The sequence below is a fragment of the Podarcis filfolensis genome (assembly GCF_964270895.1).
Source record: "Podarcis filfolensis genome assembly, chromosome: 9".
Classification (NCBI taxonomy): domain Eukaryota; kingdom Metazoa; phylum Chordata; class Lepidosauria; order Squamata; family Lacertidae; genus Podarcis; species Podarcis filfolensis.
This window is the reverse complement of record NC_139610.1, coordinates 75,421,154-75,441,610: the sequence shown is the minus strand read 5'-3', so window position 1 is coordinate 75,441,610 and position 20,457 is coordinate 75,421,154. Positions and strand designations below refer to the sequence as shown.

Below are 20,457 nucleotides of genomic sequence, written 5' to 3'. Positions count from 1 at the left end.
CCAGCACCAGACAGATAGATAACGTCTCTCTCTCAACACACACAATTTATCCATTTAATGATTACATACACGGGCACATGGGAATACAGTATAAAATAAGCCAATGGACTGCGCCGCTATGGGTGTTGCTGGTGTATATTAAAAAGCAAAGTCGTAACTGGCAGGTTTCTACCAAATTTTATTTTATTCGGTTCTGATTACATGTGAATACCCATTGCTATCAGCCCTCTTCGCTTCCACGAAAATATCCCCATCCTTTTGACTGATCTTGGACTGTACTTCTTTATGTTCCGAAGGAATATCTAGCCGCTTGGTTCTTTGCTTTGCTGCGTTTGGATCACTCAGTAAAAGTCTTCAAAAATGGGGTGTATTAATTATCCAGAAATATTCATAGCGCCCTTGTAAATGTGAAATAAAAACAGTTATAACATGACGGGGGAGGGAAGAGGCGGAGTCGACTTTCTCTTAGGAGTTACCCGCAGTTTTTGAAGATAGAAAATAATAATAATTTCGAAATAAATGATAGCAATTAAAGCTCTGTTTTCATGCCGCAAAGACAGGCATGAAGCGAATCTCAGTGAATTTCTGTTTATTTCGGTGACGCCCAATAATTTATCCCTGGATAAAGTGCATCCCTGGACTGTGTTCAAGGCCCCCCCCCCCGCAAAGCATGTTAGGGGGAAGAATCTCTCCACAGGAAGGAGTAGGAGCGCACATACATACACACAGAGAGAGACACACACTTCATGTCGTTTCAAAAACAAAGAAATATACCATCTGGGATCTATCATTTAACAGTGACTATTCTTACACAGTTTTCGAAGTTGAGGCAATAATAAAAATATGAAATTCATGAAATTATCTGAGATAAATAAGGAAGTGGCGCTCTCAAGCGACCGAGCGGGAAGGTCTCCGCAAGCGCGGCGGAAATTACTGCGCAAAAGCGCTTCGGTGTTCCCTGGGTGGGTTTGAGCAGCAGGCCTCGAGGACAGATCCGCCCCGAGTGTTTTTTTTTGGGTGGGGTGGGGGGAAACACCGGTGTATATTTGCTAATATGAAATTCATACATTTAGCCCCCAAATCCGCAACAATTTTCCATTTTCTCACAAAAGCAGCAACAAAGAAATCTATATCGGAATTAAAAGAGAGAAAGTAGGGGCGGAAACTGCGAGAGAGTGAGAGGATTTGCTTCCCGAAGAAAATTCCAGGCCGGATTTCGAAAAGGAACACATCCTCAAATCTTGATTCTTGAGACCGAAGCAGTTAGACACATTTCGAAGCCATAGAGATCACGTATTGGAGTCGCTAGGCTCACACTCAGATACACACATATAAACCTGCGGTGGTTTTGAAAGTGAATCTAAGACTGAAATCGGTGGGTAATCTCTCTGCGTAAAAAGCGTTGTGGAGCTGCGTTTGCGCGCTCGGGCCTTGATCAGAATCCGGCAGAGTTCTGGGCATTGATCCCAAAGGATCTTAGGACTGTCTGTCCGGGTCCTTTTTATGGAATTACCCCCTTTTTGCCTCCATTTTGTCAGAGCTGGGGGGGGGGGCCGCCTTTGCGGCAAAATGGAGGAAATCTGACAGCGCGAAGCGGAATCTCCTCCGGTTCTTCATTTCTCCTTTAACTTTTGCAATCCGGATCAAAATCAGATGCTGCAGGAAAAAGGAAGCGCGTTCCGGTTTCGAAGAGGGGGAGGAGACGAGGAGTTGGGAAGGCAAGTGGCGTGGGAGAAATGGTCCACGAAGGCCTCCGGCTGCTTGTTTGGAAGAGCAAACGCGGCTCCACATCCTCAAAATGGCACCGCGGGCGCCGGGAAGCAGATTTCGGAAAGGGTCAGGCGTTCGCGCAACCAGAGAAAAGCGCCCTAGAAATCGTTATATGGTCAGAATTAGGGTTTGTTCCTTTATTCCTCTTCGGCCGACACCAAGATGGGGCCCGATCCAGCTGGTCGGGCTCGTGAGCAGGGTCTCCTGGACGCCAGGGGCCTACCACTGCTAGGTTCCTCGGATGTAAAGTCCAGTCCAGCCACAATCCACGGGAAGGAAATCAACAGACTTTCAAACGCCTTTTCGTGGTGTGTGATTTTAAAAGGCCTAAATAATTCCATTTTATCATTTTTTTTAAAAATCGCATATTAAAGTTGTGAACTGTAAGCGATTTACGCCAGGGGATATAGGACGGGTCCTCTCTAAATTATATATAAATTAAAGAAGTCGTGTGTCCCCCCACCTAAAATCTCGCCAAGGCAGTGTTAGATATTTGCAAATAAATCACCGATCTGTTTACACACGGCAGATAGCACACAATTTGAGCAGAAATAAAACCTCATCTCGTGTCCTGGGGGGGCGTGTTGTAGGCAAGGAAAGTAGGCGAATCCACTTGCCTTTCTTGGCAAGCGAGCACTGGGCCCGATCCACCCAGAGCTCAGCGCTTTCCACGGGTGGGATTTCAACGCGCGCTTAACCCTCTCATTTAAATCAATGTGACTTGGAAGGACTTAGCGCCGCCCGGCTCTTTTGCGGCCTGTACCGCTGGCCCGGTGCGGATTGTAGCTACCAATGAGACCCTCGTTTCCCCCTCTAATTCCACTGTGCAGTAACCAGCTGCCTACCTGCCGACCCACCTACCGGCCTAATCTGTCTCGATAACTTAGTTTCAAGCCAGGCTGATTAGGATCTGATGAGGCACGTCCCAGCCCAACCAGCGTCCAGGCTTTTGCTTGCTACAGTGTTTGGCAAGGGAGCGCAGGAGCTTGTAGTATAAGCGTCCCGGTGCCCTCGGGATGACCCCGGCTTCTCTCAAGGTATCCGGTGCATCTTCCGAACGTCAGCTTTAAAATAAGGCCAAACCCTGGAACACACTCCAGTTCCACACACGTAGGCACGCAAACACACATAAACACACACACGCGCGCACGCGCACACAAACTCGGGTCCCCTTTCCTCCCCGCCCTAAATTCCCTGCAGCAGCAGCAGCCCGCCCCCGCAAGATGCAAAATTTGAGATCTGCGCTTACACAAAGCCATGTGCCTCGCGGAAACTAAACAAATCCCACCTCCCCATAAGGTCCTAGGGCGAAATTGACATGATGAAACTGAAACATACAAGAGGCCTCCTTGGCTTGTTCCGCGCCACACACACACCCCGCCTTGTGTGTGATGCCAGAGCCAGGCCAGACGCCCTCAGAAGCAGGTCATCTGCTGACCGACCACGTCGGGGGAGGGAGAGTGGGGGTCCTACTAAGAATATATGTGTGTTGGAAGCTTCCCGGTGTGGCTGGGGCAACCCAGTCAGATGGGCGGCATATACATAACAATATTATTACTGTATTATTATTACTGTATTGTATTGTTATTACTGTATCATCATCATCATCATCACTGTTCTCTATCAGTAGGAAAAGAAACAGGGGACGTGTGGTGGCTTTTAAACAAGGGTCTTTCAGAGATGAAAGGGAGGAACTAAAAGAGGAAGCCTTAGAGAAAGAAAGAAGGAAGCTTGGTTAGTAGTTAGGGGCATTTTTCTAGAGAAAAAATTAAGGGGTGCCTCCGCGTTAGGGGAAAACAGAGGTGAGCGAGACTCAGGGACCTCAGGGAGGAGGATGTGCGCGCACGTTTTAATGCAACTTACATAAAAAGATCATGGGCCTAAGAGGTTAGGTTACACAACTGTCTCTCGCAAATGGTCGTACATGTAGGTGGAGAGCGAAATTGAGAGAAGGGGAAGGTGCAAGGGAGGCTTACGAATACACACACACACACACACACACACACACACACACACACAAACACACACACACCCCTTGCGCAACCAGCTATATTTTATAACTGCTCTATTGAGCAAGGCCAGATTTCCTCTCTGTTTCTCCAGTGTAAGGGATCCGAGCGTTAACTCTGGGCAGGTCAGCGCGGAAGATCTCCTGCGCAGATAAGCGCAGTTACTTTCACCGGTTCTGGCGCAGGAGACCTTCCCGGTGGATTGGTGCCCTAGAATCAATATGACTTTCAAAGCTGTTTTCTCTGAGCCTCGATTGCGTCCTCAAATGACAGCGAAGGTCAACTCAAACCCCTGCCATTTCCCTCACCTTCCCTTCTGCTTTCTTACGTGAGCAACGCATGCAAATATACAAATCCTACTTTTAAAAAAACAACAGCAATAAAATCATCAGTGGTACAAATACTATCTTTGGCAAAAGCCACTGCACCCTGCAGGGTTAGATAATGCGAAGGCTGCAGTTCCGCACACGCTTTCCTGAGGGTAAAGAGCCTAACGGGAAACGATGGGACTTACTTCTGAGTAGACACGTGCAGAATTGCACTGTAAGCTGCCTAACCAAAGCAGGGCACGATCCAGCCCCAAAGTAAGCGCCTTCGCGTAGATTTCGATAGGAGACCCTCGACTCTCCCACCGAAACCAACGAAACTACCCCAAGTGCCTGGGCAATCCGACTGAATCTTGCCCCTTCTGACCAGATCCCATCACCCATTTGAGGTTATCTGGATGTAAGCTGATTTCAACTCCCGTTGAAAATAACTGCAAACAAAGCGTGCCAAACGGCCAGGCCTCGGGGTACAAGCGAGCCTCTCTCTCTCTCTCTATTGCCTATTAAATTTATTTCCATATGTGTGTGCATGTGAATTTAAATCAATCACTTATTTTAAACAAATAATGCACGTTCCTCTCGCAGTGACTCTGGAACGCGCCACGGTTTTTGTTTTTGTTTTTTTTGCAATTTTCTCCGTGCAAATGTCAAGGAGTCTGCACGGCCGCGTGGATCCGTCCTGTTTGACCATCCAGAGTGACTCGCCGGTGTGTACAAACGCACAGTACTTGCCTTCAGACCTATGGCTCTACGGTTATCTAGCCATCCTTCCATCCATCCGCCAATTCAAACACCCATCAGCCATATATTCCCAGCAAGCAGGCGAGGAGGACGGAGAAAGAGACGGTGACGCGGAAATCTTTCTAAAAAACCACCTTGAATTCGCGCAGGCTTCGAGGCTAAGCTGGGGAAACGGAAAGAGAAACGGATGAGAGCGAGGGCGCCATGGAAAAAAGATGGCTGGAGGCTTCGCTGGGTGGGCCAGACGGCGACGGGAGAACAAGGGATAGGCAGGACCCAGGAAGCAGAAATGCCCAGATTTCTTTTTCTCCTTCTGTGGGATTTTCTGCAAATATTCGCCGTTTAGGCCCAGGCTTCGTGCCAATCTCTCTGGGGCAAATTATCTTTCAACACAGACACATACACACAATTCAAATCTGCAGAATTCAAGCCTCTCCCGCCTTTTTCCTCCTCTTCAATTTGGGTGGGTGCCAGAAAGACATAGGGATTGCGGGCGAGCTTGAGAGGGACACAGGGCCGGTCGCCACTTTAGACAAGTCTCCGATCTTTTCGCTCCCGCCGTTGCAAAAATATATTTAAAATCTTTGCAAGGAGAATACGCCTATTCGCTTCAAATATTTTGAGGTTTCGTTGCAAAAGGAGATAAGCAGTTGTGTGTGGCGTGTGCATGTACGTGGAAGGACTGATGTCTCTAGGGCGCAAAACCCGGCAGTAACTCAAACAATGAAGGGCCGTGGTTTTTCAGGCCCAGCGGACAAGGAGGGCTTTCTCGGCCCTTGACTTTCCTTCCTTCCTTCCTTCCTACCCTCCCTCCCTGCTCTCTTGGGGATGCATCTTGGCTATGGCTCCTCCGCCACCGCAGCCCTTTGGGGTGTTTTTTGCAAAGATCAACGGGCCAACTCCAGAGAGGATCCGGACCCTGCTGTAGAAGTCACCAGCCGGCCCTCGCCAGGCGCAAGGCCTGCAGCCCGCCCGAGAATTCTTTCCGAGAGTCTCCAAAGGCCCCGGAAGGCCTCGGAAGAAAAGCAAGAAGTTGCATGGATGCATTTCTCAGTTATCACCCGCGATTCCTTTTATTTAATTTTGCCCACCTGCTTTGAGCACAACTGTGGGCGAGAGGAGTCCGTGGATCCTCGACAAACAACAACAACTCATCTATCTATCATCACGAAAGGCAACGAAGGAGAAAAACAACGAAACGTCACGAAACGAAAATAACTAGATTCGGGCGGGCGGAAAAAAGAGGACGGGTCAATCGAGTAAAAAAAAATATAGCAAATGTAGCTGAAATGTTGTGTTTGTGGGAAATAGATTCACGCGCCTCCAGACTAAATCTCATAACAAGGATACCTGATAAGCATCGGGGGGAAACGAGAGAAAGAATGGGGGGGGGGGGGACAAGCCAAACCAAGATAGAGATTTATGATTTATGGCGTGCATATAATGAAGATTGACGTGGTTTTTAGGATTTACACACGCACGCACACGCACACACGCACACACGCACATACACAAGACCAATAGATTGAAAGATAATCGAGAGAGAGAAATTGCTGGCTGTGTGACTCTTCTAGTCCTGCATAACTGCTACTGCCATCTTCAGCAAAAGCAGCTCTGAATTGAGAGAATATTCTTTGTGCTGCCTTTGGATTCAGTCTATTGTGCGTCTACAGGGTAATAATTCGGCCTTCGTAACGGGGGAAGCATTTTCATCTTGAAATCTCAGGCTTGGATTCCAGTGAAAGGATCTCTCTCCCCCCCCCCGCCCCCTTGCGCAGCCCCCTTTCTGCGGGGTCCCGTCCCCATCCTGGAAAGACTTGGGCAAAGGGTTGAGCCCCTTTTGGAGCGGGCAGAGCCGGGGAGGGTCACGAGCAGAGGGAACCCAGGGGAACGTTTTCAGCCTCTGCCTTCCTTCCAAGAGCTCAGGGCAGGATGTGTGTGCTCGAGAGAGAGAAGCGGGGAGAAAATAGCTTTTGACTTGCTGGTGCTGCAGTGACGCTGTTTTCCTGCGACAACAGCTTGCCAGCCAAGGCAGCCACCTGGAATTATTATCACGCGCGCACACGCGTTGCCCCCCAAAGACGGGCAGCTCCGGGGGAAGGGGTCAGGTCCGGGGAGAAAGAGACGAGGGCAAGACCGATTCCCTTAAAAAAGAATCGCCTCCATCTGCTGCTTCTGTTGCAAATGCCACCCCCGTGCCATTGCCTGCTTGGAATGTCCCAAACTCCCCCCACCCGCGCCAGAGAAAACCTCCAGCCCAAATCAGCCCCCCACCCGCGCCCTTAGCAGTAACCATGCGATCGGACTCCTGTCGCTAGCTGTGCCCCTTCCTTGCTCCACCGGGAGGGTCCTGGAAAGGAGCATATGGGGCCAGATTTGGGGAGGGGGGAGGGATGTGATGGAAAGTAGGGATTCATGGGGGGGGGGAGGAGGGCCGCTTTTTTGGAGAAGGGGAAGCGTTCAAGGAGGGTGAGATGCTGAGGGGGAAGGGAGATGCTGGCTGGCTGGCTGGGCGGTGGGAGGGCACGATTGCAGCCCAGCCACAGTTGGAGACAGTGAACTGGGCAGCCGAGACCCGGCCGGGTCTCAAGAGGGCGAAGGAGACTGGCAGCAGAGAGGGACCCGGAGCAGGCTGGGGCAAGGAGAAACGAACGCACAGCGGGGCTTGGGGTCTGGAGAGCCAGGGGGAAAGGACAGGAAGCGTTTAGAGAGGGGCAGAGGGAGAAGGAATGGGGGGCAGAGTGTGGCTGGAGGGCGATGGTAGGATTGGCGCGCATCTTTGCAGAAAGACAGAGGTGTTCTGGTTTTTAAAATGCCCCCCCCCCCAAAAAAAAGAACAGGTGGAGCAGGAAGCGTGCAAAAAGGGTCCAACGTGGGGTTGGGTGAAGAAGTCTCTGGAGCCGGACTGTGGCGACAGATGTGGAGAAGGGGGAGGCAGATCTTGACCGTCGGGATACATGCAGCAGGTGTGCGTTTTGGTCGAAGGAGTTGGGTTTGGGATCGGGTGGAAGGCCGGGGTACAAGATCCGCCGCGCGCCCCTCCGCGAGTCGGGGGAGCCTTTCCCTTACCTCGCACCAGGATCCGGCGGCAGTAGTCCGCCTCGCCCGCCGAGGGCTGGCTCTCCGTCTCCGGGGCGCACTCCTTGGAGGAGCCGGGGCTGGCAGCCGAGGTCCCCGCCGTCAGGTCCTTGATTCCTCCACCTCCTCCTCCAGGAGCCCCTCCGCGCAACTTTGCGCTCTCCAGCGCGGCTGCGCGCGCCTCCTTGTCCCGGGCTCGCTCCGGGGCGCCGCCGGGGTCCCCCAGGAGGAGGGCGCGTCGGCCAGCCTCGCTCCCCCCATCGCTCATGCCTGGGGGCGCCCCGGCCCGGGGATGGAACATCCGCCGGCTGCCCCCTCCACTTTCCCCCGCTCCTCTTGCTGCCTCCCGTTTGCGCTCCCCGAAAGTGGAGGGTCAGCAATCGGGGGCCGGGAAGCCCAGCCAGGCGACCCAGGCCGGCAGCAGCAGCAGCATGGTGCTGGGAGGCGGGTCTGCCCCCCAGTTTTCCCCGTCTTGAGGTGTCCAGAAACCCCTCGCCTCGATTGGTTTCTTCCTTTTCCGAGCTGCTTTCCCGGGAATGCTCTCCTTTAGGAAAAGGTGCGGAGCCAAAGGATGTCAATCGGGCAGGCGAAGAGTTAAAAACTTTCCCCGCTCGGATCCAGGCTCCTGAGCTGCCCCCACCCCCATTGGAACTGCCGCTGCCCCTCGGCTCGGCAGCCCCGGCCAAACTTCACCGGTCCGGCCTGCTGGCGAGAGCTTCCCTGCCGCCCGGTTCCATCCCTCTCTTGCCTTCCTCTCTCTCTCTCCCTCTCCCTCTTTCTCTTTCTCTCCCTCCGTCTCCCTCTGATGAGCAAAGGCAGAAAAGGAGGACCAGGCGCGAGAGGCGAGAGCGCAGCTAAGCGAGCCCTCCCTCTCCCTCCCCCTCCCTCCGGCCTCTTCCCCCCCCCCCCCTGCACTTCACATCCTTCCAGGTTGGACCTTCCGCGGATGGGAGATCGATGCGTCTTTGGCAACGTGGGTGGAGAGAATTTCGGCGTGCGGGGGCGGGCAGAGGAGGGTGGGGGTGGGGAGGTGGGAGGGATCCGGCGCTGAAGAGGAGGAGGAGGAAGAAAAAGAAGAGGGAAGGCAAGGAGACAATCCATAATTCCTCTCCACCCACCGCTTGGTTGTTGTTGTTTTTTCCTATTCCCAATTCCCATTTATTTGTTGAAGAAAGGAAATCCTTCTCTCCTCCCCCCCCAACCCTACACGCATACACATTCCGTCCCTGGCACTTTAATGTTCCTCTGAGGGGCGGGGGGGGGAGGAGGGAAGCAGAGCGAGCTGGGGATAAAGAGCCAGGCGTGGAAGGGAAAGGAGCGATTTCAAATGGACTGGCGGCCACACACGTAATTTCCTGCTCGCGAGTCCCTCGCCATTCATTGGCAAAACAAAGAATCGCCGCTCGGCTCTGCACGCATTCTCACCCCCCGCTCCGCAAAGGAAAACTCCCCCCCCGGGTTTGGACTTTGTCAAAAGAAGCATCGCCAGGGAAGGAATAATAATAATAATAATAATAATAATAATAATAATAATAATAATAATAATAATGCAGCGAACAATTGGTGGGCTTGCTTAAAGCTCTCCCTTTCGGGCAACTGTGAGCACTGTAAAGTGAATTAAAGTGCGCCACTTTCAAGCTGTTGCTCTTGTCAAATACATGGGAGCTAGTCCGTTTCAGGCTCTGAATGCTTGGCCAGTTTGGGCAAAGTCCGTTTCAGCAGGCCGAGCGAGGACCAGGCGCGCGCTCCTCTGCTCTCGCCAAGGGCGAGGAAGGCCCCTCCGGAGAGATGGATGGATGGAGAGGTGAATGGCGCTTCTGGGTGTTTTTGTTGTCGCTGTTTTCAACAGACGGGCGAAAACGTCTCGCCCACTTTGGAAGGTGCCTTCTGTTCCCGCTTCATTAGGGGAGCGCTGATTATTATGATTAGCAGGGCGGTTGAAAGGGAAATGGAAGGGTTGCCGTGATCCTGAAGCATTTGCTTTTGAGAGGAAAAGAGACGGAGGAATCGAGGGTGCTTTTCGGATTTCTAAGCAACCTTTTATATATATATATATATATAAAAGGGGGCTGGTAGGGGGATAATGTGGGTGAGGCGGGTTTATTTGGGTCGGGAGCTGATTGAATTGTGTGTCTATAGAGAGGAGTGATTTCTCTAAGCCTCCGCAAACGTCTCCCGCCATCTCTGCAAATGTTGCTCCAACACAGGGAGCCGCTTTTGCAGGACCGAAATGGGCCGCTTGTGTGTATTTTCATCCCTGCTCCTCTCGAGTGACAGCCTTCCACCTGACTGACAAATGATCCTGGGATTTGTGCCTCTCCCCTCCCCTTCGCCTCCACCCGGAGTGATTTGCTTTCCGGACTGTGGGTGGTGGGAAAGGAGAGATGAGCAACTCTGGAAATAAATGATACAGCCTCTTAGGTCCAGCCGCCCGCTTCTGATTTTATTTGTATGGCCTCCCCGGCTGCGTATCTAGAGAGCGGTAAAAGCCACAGCCAAAAAATACATTATCTGAACTTGCTTTCGCCGGTGTAATTCGCAGCAACGCTCCTCCACCGACTGACCCCTGAGCCAGCTAACGGGACTCGGGACCCAGTCGAGGGAACAAGCCAGTCTCGACTCCCTGAAGCCCCATTGCTTTCAGTGGAGGCCAGTAAGGGGCAGGTTTACCTAGACTGGGACCCTCCGCTGGCTGGCTTGGCGTGGCAGGCGCGGGCCAAGTTGAGGATCATGGAGATTTCACTTTCCGATCGCCAAATAAACAGGGCATCTTTCTTCTGCATGTTTACTCAAAAGCAAATCCAGCTTACGTGCTTCCTGCTAAGCGTTCCCAGGGTTATATCCCAAGAATCCCTTTCTGGCCCGGATCCTTCCCTTCCCTCAGGCCCTAGGAATTATTAGAGGGTTTTTGCTGCATCGTAGGAAATGCCCGAGGATGGCCCTTGCTTGACCTGCCCGCAGCATTCAAGGCAGCGCCGGGCCCTTTGCAGCGAACTGTGGTTCAAAAGGCTGCCTTAAATTACTAGTATTATTCTTAACTTCAGAGATTGGGATGGTTTCTCCACAAAAAAATTATAAAATATTTGGAAGCGTGCGGGTGTTTACTTTTTGCGCATTTAAAAGATATGCGAAAAACTCTGCTGGAGATGACGCTGGAACCCAAGTTGCACCGCCAGCCTACGATGGTCTACTTGGGTGTAAGACCAAATTGTGCACAGGAATGTATAGCCCAGAGCACAATCTCGGCCTCTTTGCGTATCCAGACCAGTTAAAACTCTCCAATTGAAAGAAAGCGGGGAGAGGCTGCCTTCGTTCTTGACTTGGCGCGCCGGGAAAGAGGGAACCAAACCTAGGCAGGCCAGTTTCAAACCTGGCTCTCGCCAACAAGAAGTTCTCCTGCGCAAGCCCCGATGCAATGACCCGGGTCCCCCACAGCTCCAGCGCATTTCCTCCGAAGACGGAGGGAGAACTGCGCAGGAGAACTTCCCTCTAAATTGGGCCCAAAGGTTGCATCGCCTCGTAAGGACTTGGGCGCTCAAGCTTCTCTCTGCTACTTCCTTCCTTCCCTGTCTCGACTTGCAGAGAAAGAAAGACAATAATTATTATTAATAAAGATTTAACACACGCACACCCCAAAATAAACCAAGACATAAAGAGACCCGTTTTCCTTTCATTTTTCAAGCGCTTTAAAAGCCACTTAGAATGCTTGAATGCGTCCTCGTCGGATAACGTATTTTATTTTCAAGTCACTTGTTGAAATCGGAAATCAAAATAAACCCCGCACAACGTGTTTACCAGGCAGAGCGGGGAAAGGAGATGGGGAATGAAGAAAATTCCAGATATTGGTTTAGGCAGAGATCAGCTTTTATTAGTCACGGGAAACGTCGAGACGCAAACGACTCGCTTCTTTTACAGGTAAAAAGTCAAGGCCCCCCGAGGACACCGACCCAGACCGAAGACCACCGTCTGCCGCTCTTCTAGCTGGAGGTCAGCATTTGATCTATTACAGTTTTGGTCAGTTGCGGTAACTTCAGGGACGCTGACCTAAATCCGGAGTGACTACCGATTCCGAGGGAGTTTGCTTGCACGCCTTACGGTCGAGACGGTGCCCGCCTGGAATATCAGTTTCTAGAAAATATTCGCTTTTAAAAAACGTATGTGTGGCAACAGCAAAGGAACAAACCGACTTCTGTTTCCTTCTGCCGTCGTCATTCCTTCCCCCACGTGCTTAGCTCTCCCATTAAAGTGAACGGCGCTTGAAAGTGCTGGCAGGATCATAACCCCGCGTGTCTGCAGGATGGCATCCCATCCCCTTCATGTTTGAATGCTTCTCACGTGCTGATTATTTCACGGAGCTGGAACGGTCGGTCGGTGGAATATATGTATAGAATTTTTTTAAAAAAAGGATAATCATTTTCAGCTGTCAGACATTTCTTAGACATTTAATAGCAAGGGGGGGGGGGGAGTTAGCCTTCCACGTGAGGGCTGCAGCTGTGGCATCGAAGTACCAGAAATCTCTTTGGCAAGGCGCCCATCGCCGCCTCTTGCCAACCGCACCCTATATCGAAGCAAAGTGTTCCCAAATGTGCCCCGATCCTGAATCTATTTACTTGTTTGCTCTGTTGGACAAAATGACTCAGAAGAAAACCAATTATCTCCCTGTATATCATTTATTAATCACGGTCCATCTCTTCCTTCCTCTTAGCCCGTCAGGCTTTTTGGGAGAAGGCACATTTAGCTAAATACATTTTTAGCTTGAAGTTTTACTTACATGCTAACCTTCTGATGCAGCCTTTTTTACTCATAGGTACTAGTAAGCAAATTACTAGTAAGTATACTAGATACTAATTTGTAGTAAGTAATATAGAACATATATGTAGTAAGTAATACAGAATATATGCTAATATACAGGAAACATACAGGTGAGTATACTAGTTACTAATCTATAATAGGTAACGCAGAATATATACTAATATATAGTAAGTAAGTGTAGGCTAGCACTATAAAATACTGGCTGCGTCGCCATTGTCGTTCCCAGCCTTCGAGTCTGCTTTCCGATTTACTTAAACACTCCTATAAATCCAGATGGCTCCAACTCATACACAGCAAAATTAGACCTTTTGGTATTGACTTGGAATTACTGTACTGTATAATTCTAGTGATCAATATATTTATCGCCATATCCAAATTAGATTAAGGGACATTGAAAAACAAAACATTGAGTCAGCTGTAAATAAAATCTGCTCCCCCAAGTTCTGTGGTTTAAATACAACCGATAACAGGATCACTTCTATCTCAAAGTTAATAATTCCAGCCCAACGCAGGACATTTACGTTAGCCCGACTGAACGTTTTCCCCTCAGCTTTTGTTAAGGGCGGATATTTAAGCATCCCTAGAAATGATAGACATTGCTGATGTTATTTGAATGTGAGGGACACTGTAGAACGTATTCTTTTCTACTGTCTACTGTACAACCAACTACATAAACGCGTGTTGTCTCCCCTTTTGGGTTGTCTAACATCATGGCACAATTAAAATATCAAATTCTACCTGTCTGTTCTTAACCCGGAGGTAATTCCAAGGGTGGCTGAGTTTCTGTCAATAGTATCTTTTGGAGCGGTGAATGGCACAGTTTAGCAGGAAGACACTCCAATGAAATTTTATCTTACTATATATCTTATATGGTTGTTTATTTGTACATATATGGATGTTTTAAGATGGTCTGTATCTGTAATGCCTAATAAAGATTTTGAGAAAGAAAGAAAGAAAGAAAGAAAGAAAGAAAGAAAGAAAGAAAGAAAGCTAGTATTTCTTACTAGCCCCATTCAACGCTGCCAAGAAAACAGCGTTAGGGACCCTAGGCAACAGCAATCCAGGGAGACCCGGATCCCCAGAGATCCACACCTCCAAGTGAAAATAAACGCCTGTTTCTGAGGGTTTCATTGTGATTCTGAAGAGACCAGCTCAGGCCTCATGAAAGTCAGTGACACACACACTCTCTCTCCTGTCTCTCTGACCGCTGCTGGATTTGACCTTGGCAGCAGCCAAGGTGAGGTCGAGCCTGAAGAAGAGGCGCGGAGCAGAAGTTGCCTGGGCAGAAGGAAGTTTGGTGTGTCACTTTCTCGGAGCACACCGACCTCGCCTCGGCTGCGTTTTGGTGTATTTCCGGTATGGCGTCTGAATGAGGTCACATAATGTCTCTTGCCTGTATCTCCTTTCAAAATCACGAGTTCTCTCTGTGCAGACAGACAGTGGGAACCGGTTGGATGACATGGAGAGAACTTCACGTAGCTCCTTAAGCAAACCTTCGGATCCTAAAATGCTAATTTAGGCGCGCTGCCTCTTTAATTTAGGTGCGCCATCCACTCACACATTTCAGTAGGCTGGTGGGGACTGTGAACCAGAATGTGTAGGATTGCTTGGATTGATTTAAAACATTTCTATGCCGCCCCATAGCTGCTGTTTTTAATGTTCAGGGCGCATATACACAGAGAGGAAGTTTAAAGCAGTTTTGAAAACAATCATAGGATCTGGCTGCGCGCCGGTTCAGGCATCGCCTGTGTCCCTTCTGTGGCCTCGGTTCGGGCAGACTGAGGCTGAAATGTGCCGAGGAGGCGCCCCAGAGGATGATCTATCTGAGATGGAGACAAGACGGGGAGTCCAAGAAGATCTGAGGCCCCCACCTGGCTAAAGCAGGGGTGGTGGTCAGTGCCTGACCGCCGGGAAGCCGCACGGACGAAACTGTCGGACAGAAATGTAAGGGCATAAGAGACGTTCAGGGTGGTGTTGGCATCTTCAGGTGTGGAGAGTCGCCACGCGAGGAACCTGAGCCCCACCTGGAATAAAACCCAGGAAATCTCAGCGCTCCTCTGTAAATTATAAAGGTGCCCCCGTGGCATTTCCGTTCTGCTGAATGTTTCACTGTGTTCAGTTGCATCGTTTGTGTGCGGATCACTTTTCAAACTTATGTCCCTGCTTTGTGGGCCAAAAATGGACTGCTCAGAGAGGCAACAGGTCGCTAACCAGGCAATTCACAAACCAGGCCAAAGCAAAGCGAACTCGTACAAAATCGCCTGCTCCGCGTAGGAAACAGGAGCAGCCAGGTGCGCCCAGGTATACCTGCCTCTCAGTGCCATAAGGGAGGTTGGAGTTTTTAGCGCGATGGTGCCCTGTCCGCACGCGCAACAAGATGTTCTAGGCTGGTAACTTTACGGCTGATGGTATAACGCGCCTGTTGCACGTCTGAGCTGTACGCCTGGGCAAATAAAATTATGATTATACACCGTGTTCCACACACAACTTTATAAAGGCTGAACTCTTGCAGGAGAGGCTTGCCCAAAACAAAGGCGTGCATTAAAGATCGCTGTGATAGAATCCTGTAGTAGCTAAACCGCCCAGGAATATTGCGGCGCCTCAAACGCCATCACATTGTTTGATTATGGAAGAGGGGGTTATTGGTTTAGTTTGTTCTTGTTTTTATTATGTGTTTTGTGTTTTTATCTCGCTTTTTAATGCTGAGAATCGCCCTGGGATCTACGGACGAAGGAGGGTATAACAATTCAATAAACAGATACAGTATAAGTTTGCGTGGACTGAAAGCGGACTCCGGTTCTCGGAAGCCTGCGCCACCATAAAATGGCGTGAGCCTTTAAAGATGCGACCAGATTCTGGGTTGTTCTTCCACGCACTGCAGAAGGAGGTGCGTGTTCTGGAGGCCTAATTCTTTCTTAGAATTCCGGGCAAAAATATATTTTATCCGAAGCTTTACGGAGAGAGAGGCAGGGAAGCCCGTTGGCTCAGGGGGCGAAGAAATCGGCTTTCCCCGAGCTCAAACAGTAGGTCCAGGTAGGGAGGAGCCGAGAAAGCGGCCTCGCTCCGCCTGGCTGCCCAGCCAGCAAAGCGCTCGCCAGTCCGAATTGCCAGACTAAGGCAGCTTCAAGACGAGGCCGGGACGGAGCCCCGATCTGGCTTTTCAACATTTTCTGATATTGGGATGCTGGCTGCTTCCTGTCAAATTATGGTCTTAAAGCCACTGAGATGAGGAGATGGGTGGGAATGAGCATAGCCCCCCCTCTTCCCCGTCCATCTTCGCATTTTCTCCAAAGAAGCTCCTCTTTGCAGTCGCTGCGGTTCGCCGATTCGCCATCGCTGCTCCTGTTTTAAAGAGGGGAAGACGAAAAGATGGCAGATAATAGAACTCTCCCGGTTTCCAGCGCTGCTGGTGCGAAGAGAGGAGTGAGGGGTTTCGGGTAGGATCCTGCTGGGGGAGCGGAGGACGGGCCCCAGCAGCAGGCCTCGGAGCTTGCCGGGAAAGGAGACGCGCCGTTCCCTCCGCAGTGCGTTTCCGCCTGTCCAGCCTGGAAGCCGAGGCAAGTGGCCTGCAGGAAAACGACGAGGGAGAGGCGGTCCTCATGAGCAGCGTTTTGTGGCCGTTACCCTTCAAGATAGATTTCATTTTAAGGCAGGCCGTGAGGACAGAACCGATGTAATAATAATAATAATAATAATAATAATAATAATAACAACAACAACAACAACAACAACCACCACCTCAGCCACTATGAGAACAGGGTGTTGCAAAAACCTCTTCTGAATTCTGCAATGTTAGGAATGCAGTCGAACAAGGGGTTTGTTCTGCTCGCCCCCCTCCCCAGAAACCCCCGAAGATCCGGGGGCGCGAATCTGGCTTGCTGGTTCATTGAGTGGGCGCGATCCAGCCGGAAGGTCTCCTGCGCACAGCCTTGCTGCAATGAACAGCACCGCGCAAGAGCACCGCAGCCCGCCGTTCGCTGCAGTGGGAGACGTTGTCGACGGATTGGTGTCAATTACAGTTGGGGGGGGCGGGCAAGAAATTGACAAAAGTCTCCCTTATTTTCCCTCTCGCTGCCTACTTCGCAGCCTAGAAAACGCCGACCTGGAAAGTGTCTTATTAGGAGATCTTTTGCAGGGCCAAAAGAATGGCGGCATTCCTCAAGATTTGGGAAGAATTCATCTTGCAGAGGGATGTTTTAGCCACCCTGCAAATGGAGCTGGAGCTGCAATTCTGTTGAGAGAAAAGCCGGTCTGAGAGCCTTGACTGGGCTGCGGGTTTTGAGAAAGCGCTGGGACGGATAATGTTTTTTTAATAAAAAAAAACCCCCAACAAACTGAAAGCAATCTGGCTAGATTATAGGATGTTTCGGCTCTGAGAGGGAGGTTGCTGCAGGGGCAGGAAGGAGAAAGAGAGAACGCTAATGTGCTGCTAAATAGAGAAAAATATTCTCCAGGAAAATCCAGGCAGAGAAAAAGGATTAAAGTGTCACCACCGCCGAACAGTAGACATGCCTCATCCATTCACATCCTGGGTGGTTGTTGACTAAGCAGCCTGGGTGCAAATTAAGCAGCCCGTTTTACGCACACTTACTTTTGAGAGTAAGTCCCACTGACCTCAATGGACCTGCCTCTGAGTAAGTCCAGTGCATAGGCTTGAACTGCGTTTTTCATTGAAACCAATACGCATAAAACACATTTAGAGCACACCGAGTCCGTCCCCCCCGCCAAAGTCCCGGGAACCGCAGTTTGTCCCCCCCCAACAGAGCTACAATTCCCAGCACCCTAAACTAACTATGGCTCCTAGGATTCGTTGCGGGGAGCCGTGTGCTTTAAATAGGCTTTAGATGCCTAGTGCGCGCGCAACAGGCATTGGGGTTAGGCAGCTTTAACTGAAGGATATCCGTGCCTCGGGTCCGCCATCCAGGACGCACCCCGCACCCCCCCCAGTCTTGCTTACAAAGCTTTGCTGCTTTCAGCTTCTCCAAGGGTGACCTTAATTATCCTGGGTGTCAATATTTAGGGCCCAGTCTACTGGGAAGTTCGCCTGGGCGTCGTCCTATTATCCACCGAACCCCTTTCAGGTTTAACCCTGAAAAATAAAAGCAGCGGCGCTGATTATTAGAGACCTAAATAGTAACCAGGGGGGAACTATTGCATTCTCCCTTCCCTCCGGCTCCTGCCTCGTGTGTGCTTGAAATTCCCACCCCGACCGCCAACGCGCCTCGGGTCCCCCATCTGTAAAATGGGTACAAGAGCCTCTGTCTTTATCAGCAAGCACTGTGGAGCCTTTTAAAAAGCACTTCGCCGCGTTAACTCGCCAGAGCTGCTTTGCTGAGAGATACCACTGAGAGATACTAGAAAACTCGCTAATCCTGCACCCCAGAGGGGCAAATCGCAGCGCCCCGGAAGTGATGGGCAAGGCGTGGGAAAGACAACCTGTGGTTTATGCCAGCAACTGACTTTGCGATTGAATCACGGGATCATAATATTGTAGAATTGGAAGGGACCCCCTGGTTATCTAGTCCAACCCCCTGATGTGCAGGAACCACAGCTGAGGCGGAGGTGGCATGGAAACGATCCTGGTCCACGTTAAGCGATTTAGAGGCTGCCATCTTAACCCGAATTGCTGGAAGGGAAAGTCCGGGTGGAGTCAATGGGAGTATTTTCCCCAAGTGAACGGGATTAGGCTTCAGCTGTAAAACTGACCATGAAATATCCTAAACAGGCACCGTATATATTAAAGCAACAAACGGGGCTGTCTGAAATTGTGTGCGTTTCACCTGAGAAGACTGACGCGCCTGGAGTAGGGTCTGAAGGCAGAATAGGACCCCCACTTTCCCAAAGCATCAGGGCCTGGGGGGGCGACCGCCTGGGAACCACGTGCCCTGCTGTTCCTTTTAGGAAGGAAGGAGGGATAGAAACGTGTTCTAAAAAACTGAAAATACAGAGATTTATTTTGGCAGGATATTTTGGGATGAGATGGATCAGAGGGAGGCAGCGATGTTCCTTCGAGGAACGGTCAATGAGGAGGAGATAGGCAGTTCTCCTGCGCAAGTCCCCTTGAAACGAAACGCGTGAAGATCTGTCTGTAGACCTTACACTCGCTGGGAGGGAAGATCTCCTGCGCCAGCCCCACTGCAATGAAGGCGAACTTCCCAGTCACTGGAGGTCTTGCGCAGGAGAGCATCCTGCCTTAGGTCTACTGTACTAAGAATTCTTATTTGGAAAGAAGCGCGGGACAGGATCCAGACATGCTTAAATCTCTGGGAAATCCTATTGTTCATTATTTTCCTGTTGGGGGTTTTCCACGCGGAGAAGGGGGCGGGGGGCAAGCGAAGGTAGGGAGAAGTTAAGGGGAATAAAATAACACACATAGAGAGCTCATGGTTTCAAAATGGAGGGGATGAACTACAGCAACTCTACCAGCGTGTTCACACGTTCACCTGACTGGTAGATCAGATGTAGCAGGTCTTAGTCTGAAGGTAGCGGCCCGCTGATGGATCTCTGGGAACAACGTGTTCCAAGCACTACTGAGATGTTTAACATAACATACCTGGGAATTAAAACAATTAGATTAAAATTAAACTACAAAACTACACGTGCTTACTCGAAAGTTATTTCCATCGAAATCAAGAGCTCTTTATTGAAAAAAAATGCTTAAAAATGAAACGTCATCTTCTCTTTCAGAACTCAGACATGGAATCAAATTGCTTTTTTGCAATTTCTTATGCTTACCTTCGTGGGTCTGTATGGGAACCAAACTGAAATAATAATGATTTTTTTTAATACCTCGCCCAGCTGGCTGGGTTGCCCTAGCCATTCTGAACGAGATAGCTTTTTTAAAAAACACCCAAAGGTTTTAAAGCGGATTTAATTCTGAGGTGAGAGAAGCTGCTTAAAAAGGTTTTATAGTTTTTAAAGCGGGGGCAAGTCTTACCTAATTTGTCCGGTGGAGAGGGTCACCCAAACGCCAAGAGGGACCTGAACTGCAAAAAGCAAAAGAGCCCCCTTCCCGCCTGTGGTTTCCAGGAGCTGGTATTCCAAAGCATTGCTGCATCTCTTAAGGCTTTCTGGGAGATGATCTATAATGAAATGAAGAAGGTATTTAAATATACCTTCCTGAAGAAACCAGAGGCCTTTCTCCTGGGCATAGTTGGCCAATTGGTGCCAAAGAAGGACAGAACTTTCTTTATGTATGCAACAACAGCAGCAAGAATACTTACTGCAAAGTATTGGAAGACACAAGATTTACCCACCCTGGAAGAGTGGCAGATGAAGGTGATGGACTATATGGAATTGGCGGAAATGACTGGCAGAATCCGAGACCAGGGAGAAGAGTTGGTGGAAGAAGATTGGAAGAAATTTAAAGACTATTTGCAGAAATATTGTAAAATTAATGAATGTTAAAATGATGCTGGATTGAAATTAAGTGGCATTAGCAACAAGGTCAATAAGAATATGCAAAAATGGATTGTTAATGGATGAAAAAATATAGTTATAATATGTTAAGATATAGAATTAAGATAAAGGAAAGAGGGTAAGGATTTGCTGAATTGATTATGTAAATTGGAATACAAAAAGGGGAGGTGTGAGGAGGTCAAGGAAACAAGCAAATGAGCCTAAAGATATAAAAAAATGGATTTGTTTTTAATTTTTTCTTATATACTTGTTTTTTGTATCTTGTATTTTTTCCTTTTTTTCTTTTTTCTTTGCTATGTATT

General features: G+C 49.7%; 1 protein-coding gene across 1 annotated transcript in view; it reads right to left on the bottom strand.

Moving 5' to 3' along the window:
- The window catches only part of VAX2 (ventral anterior homeobox 2), a 54,424-nt gene extending 45,659 nt beyond the window's left edge, over positions 1 to 8,765 (bottom strand). Inside the window, exon 1 of the mRNA XM_083571761.1 lies at positions 7,916 to 8,765. Coding sequence (XP_083427887.1) covers positions 7,916 to 8,225 — 310 coding nt within the window. The 5' untranslated portion in view covers positions 8,226 to 8,765. The remainder of the gene's footprint in view (positions 1 to 7,915) is intronic.
- Between the last annotated feature and the right edge of the window lie 11,692 nt (positions 8,766 to 20,457).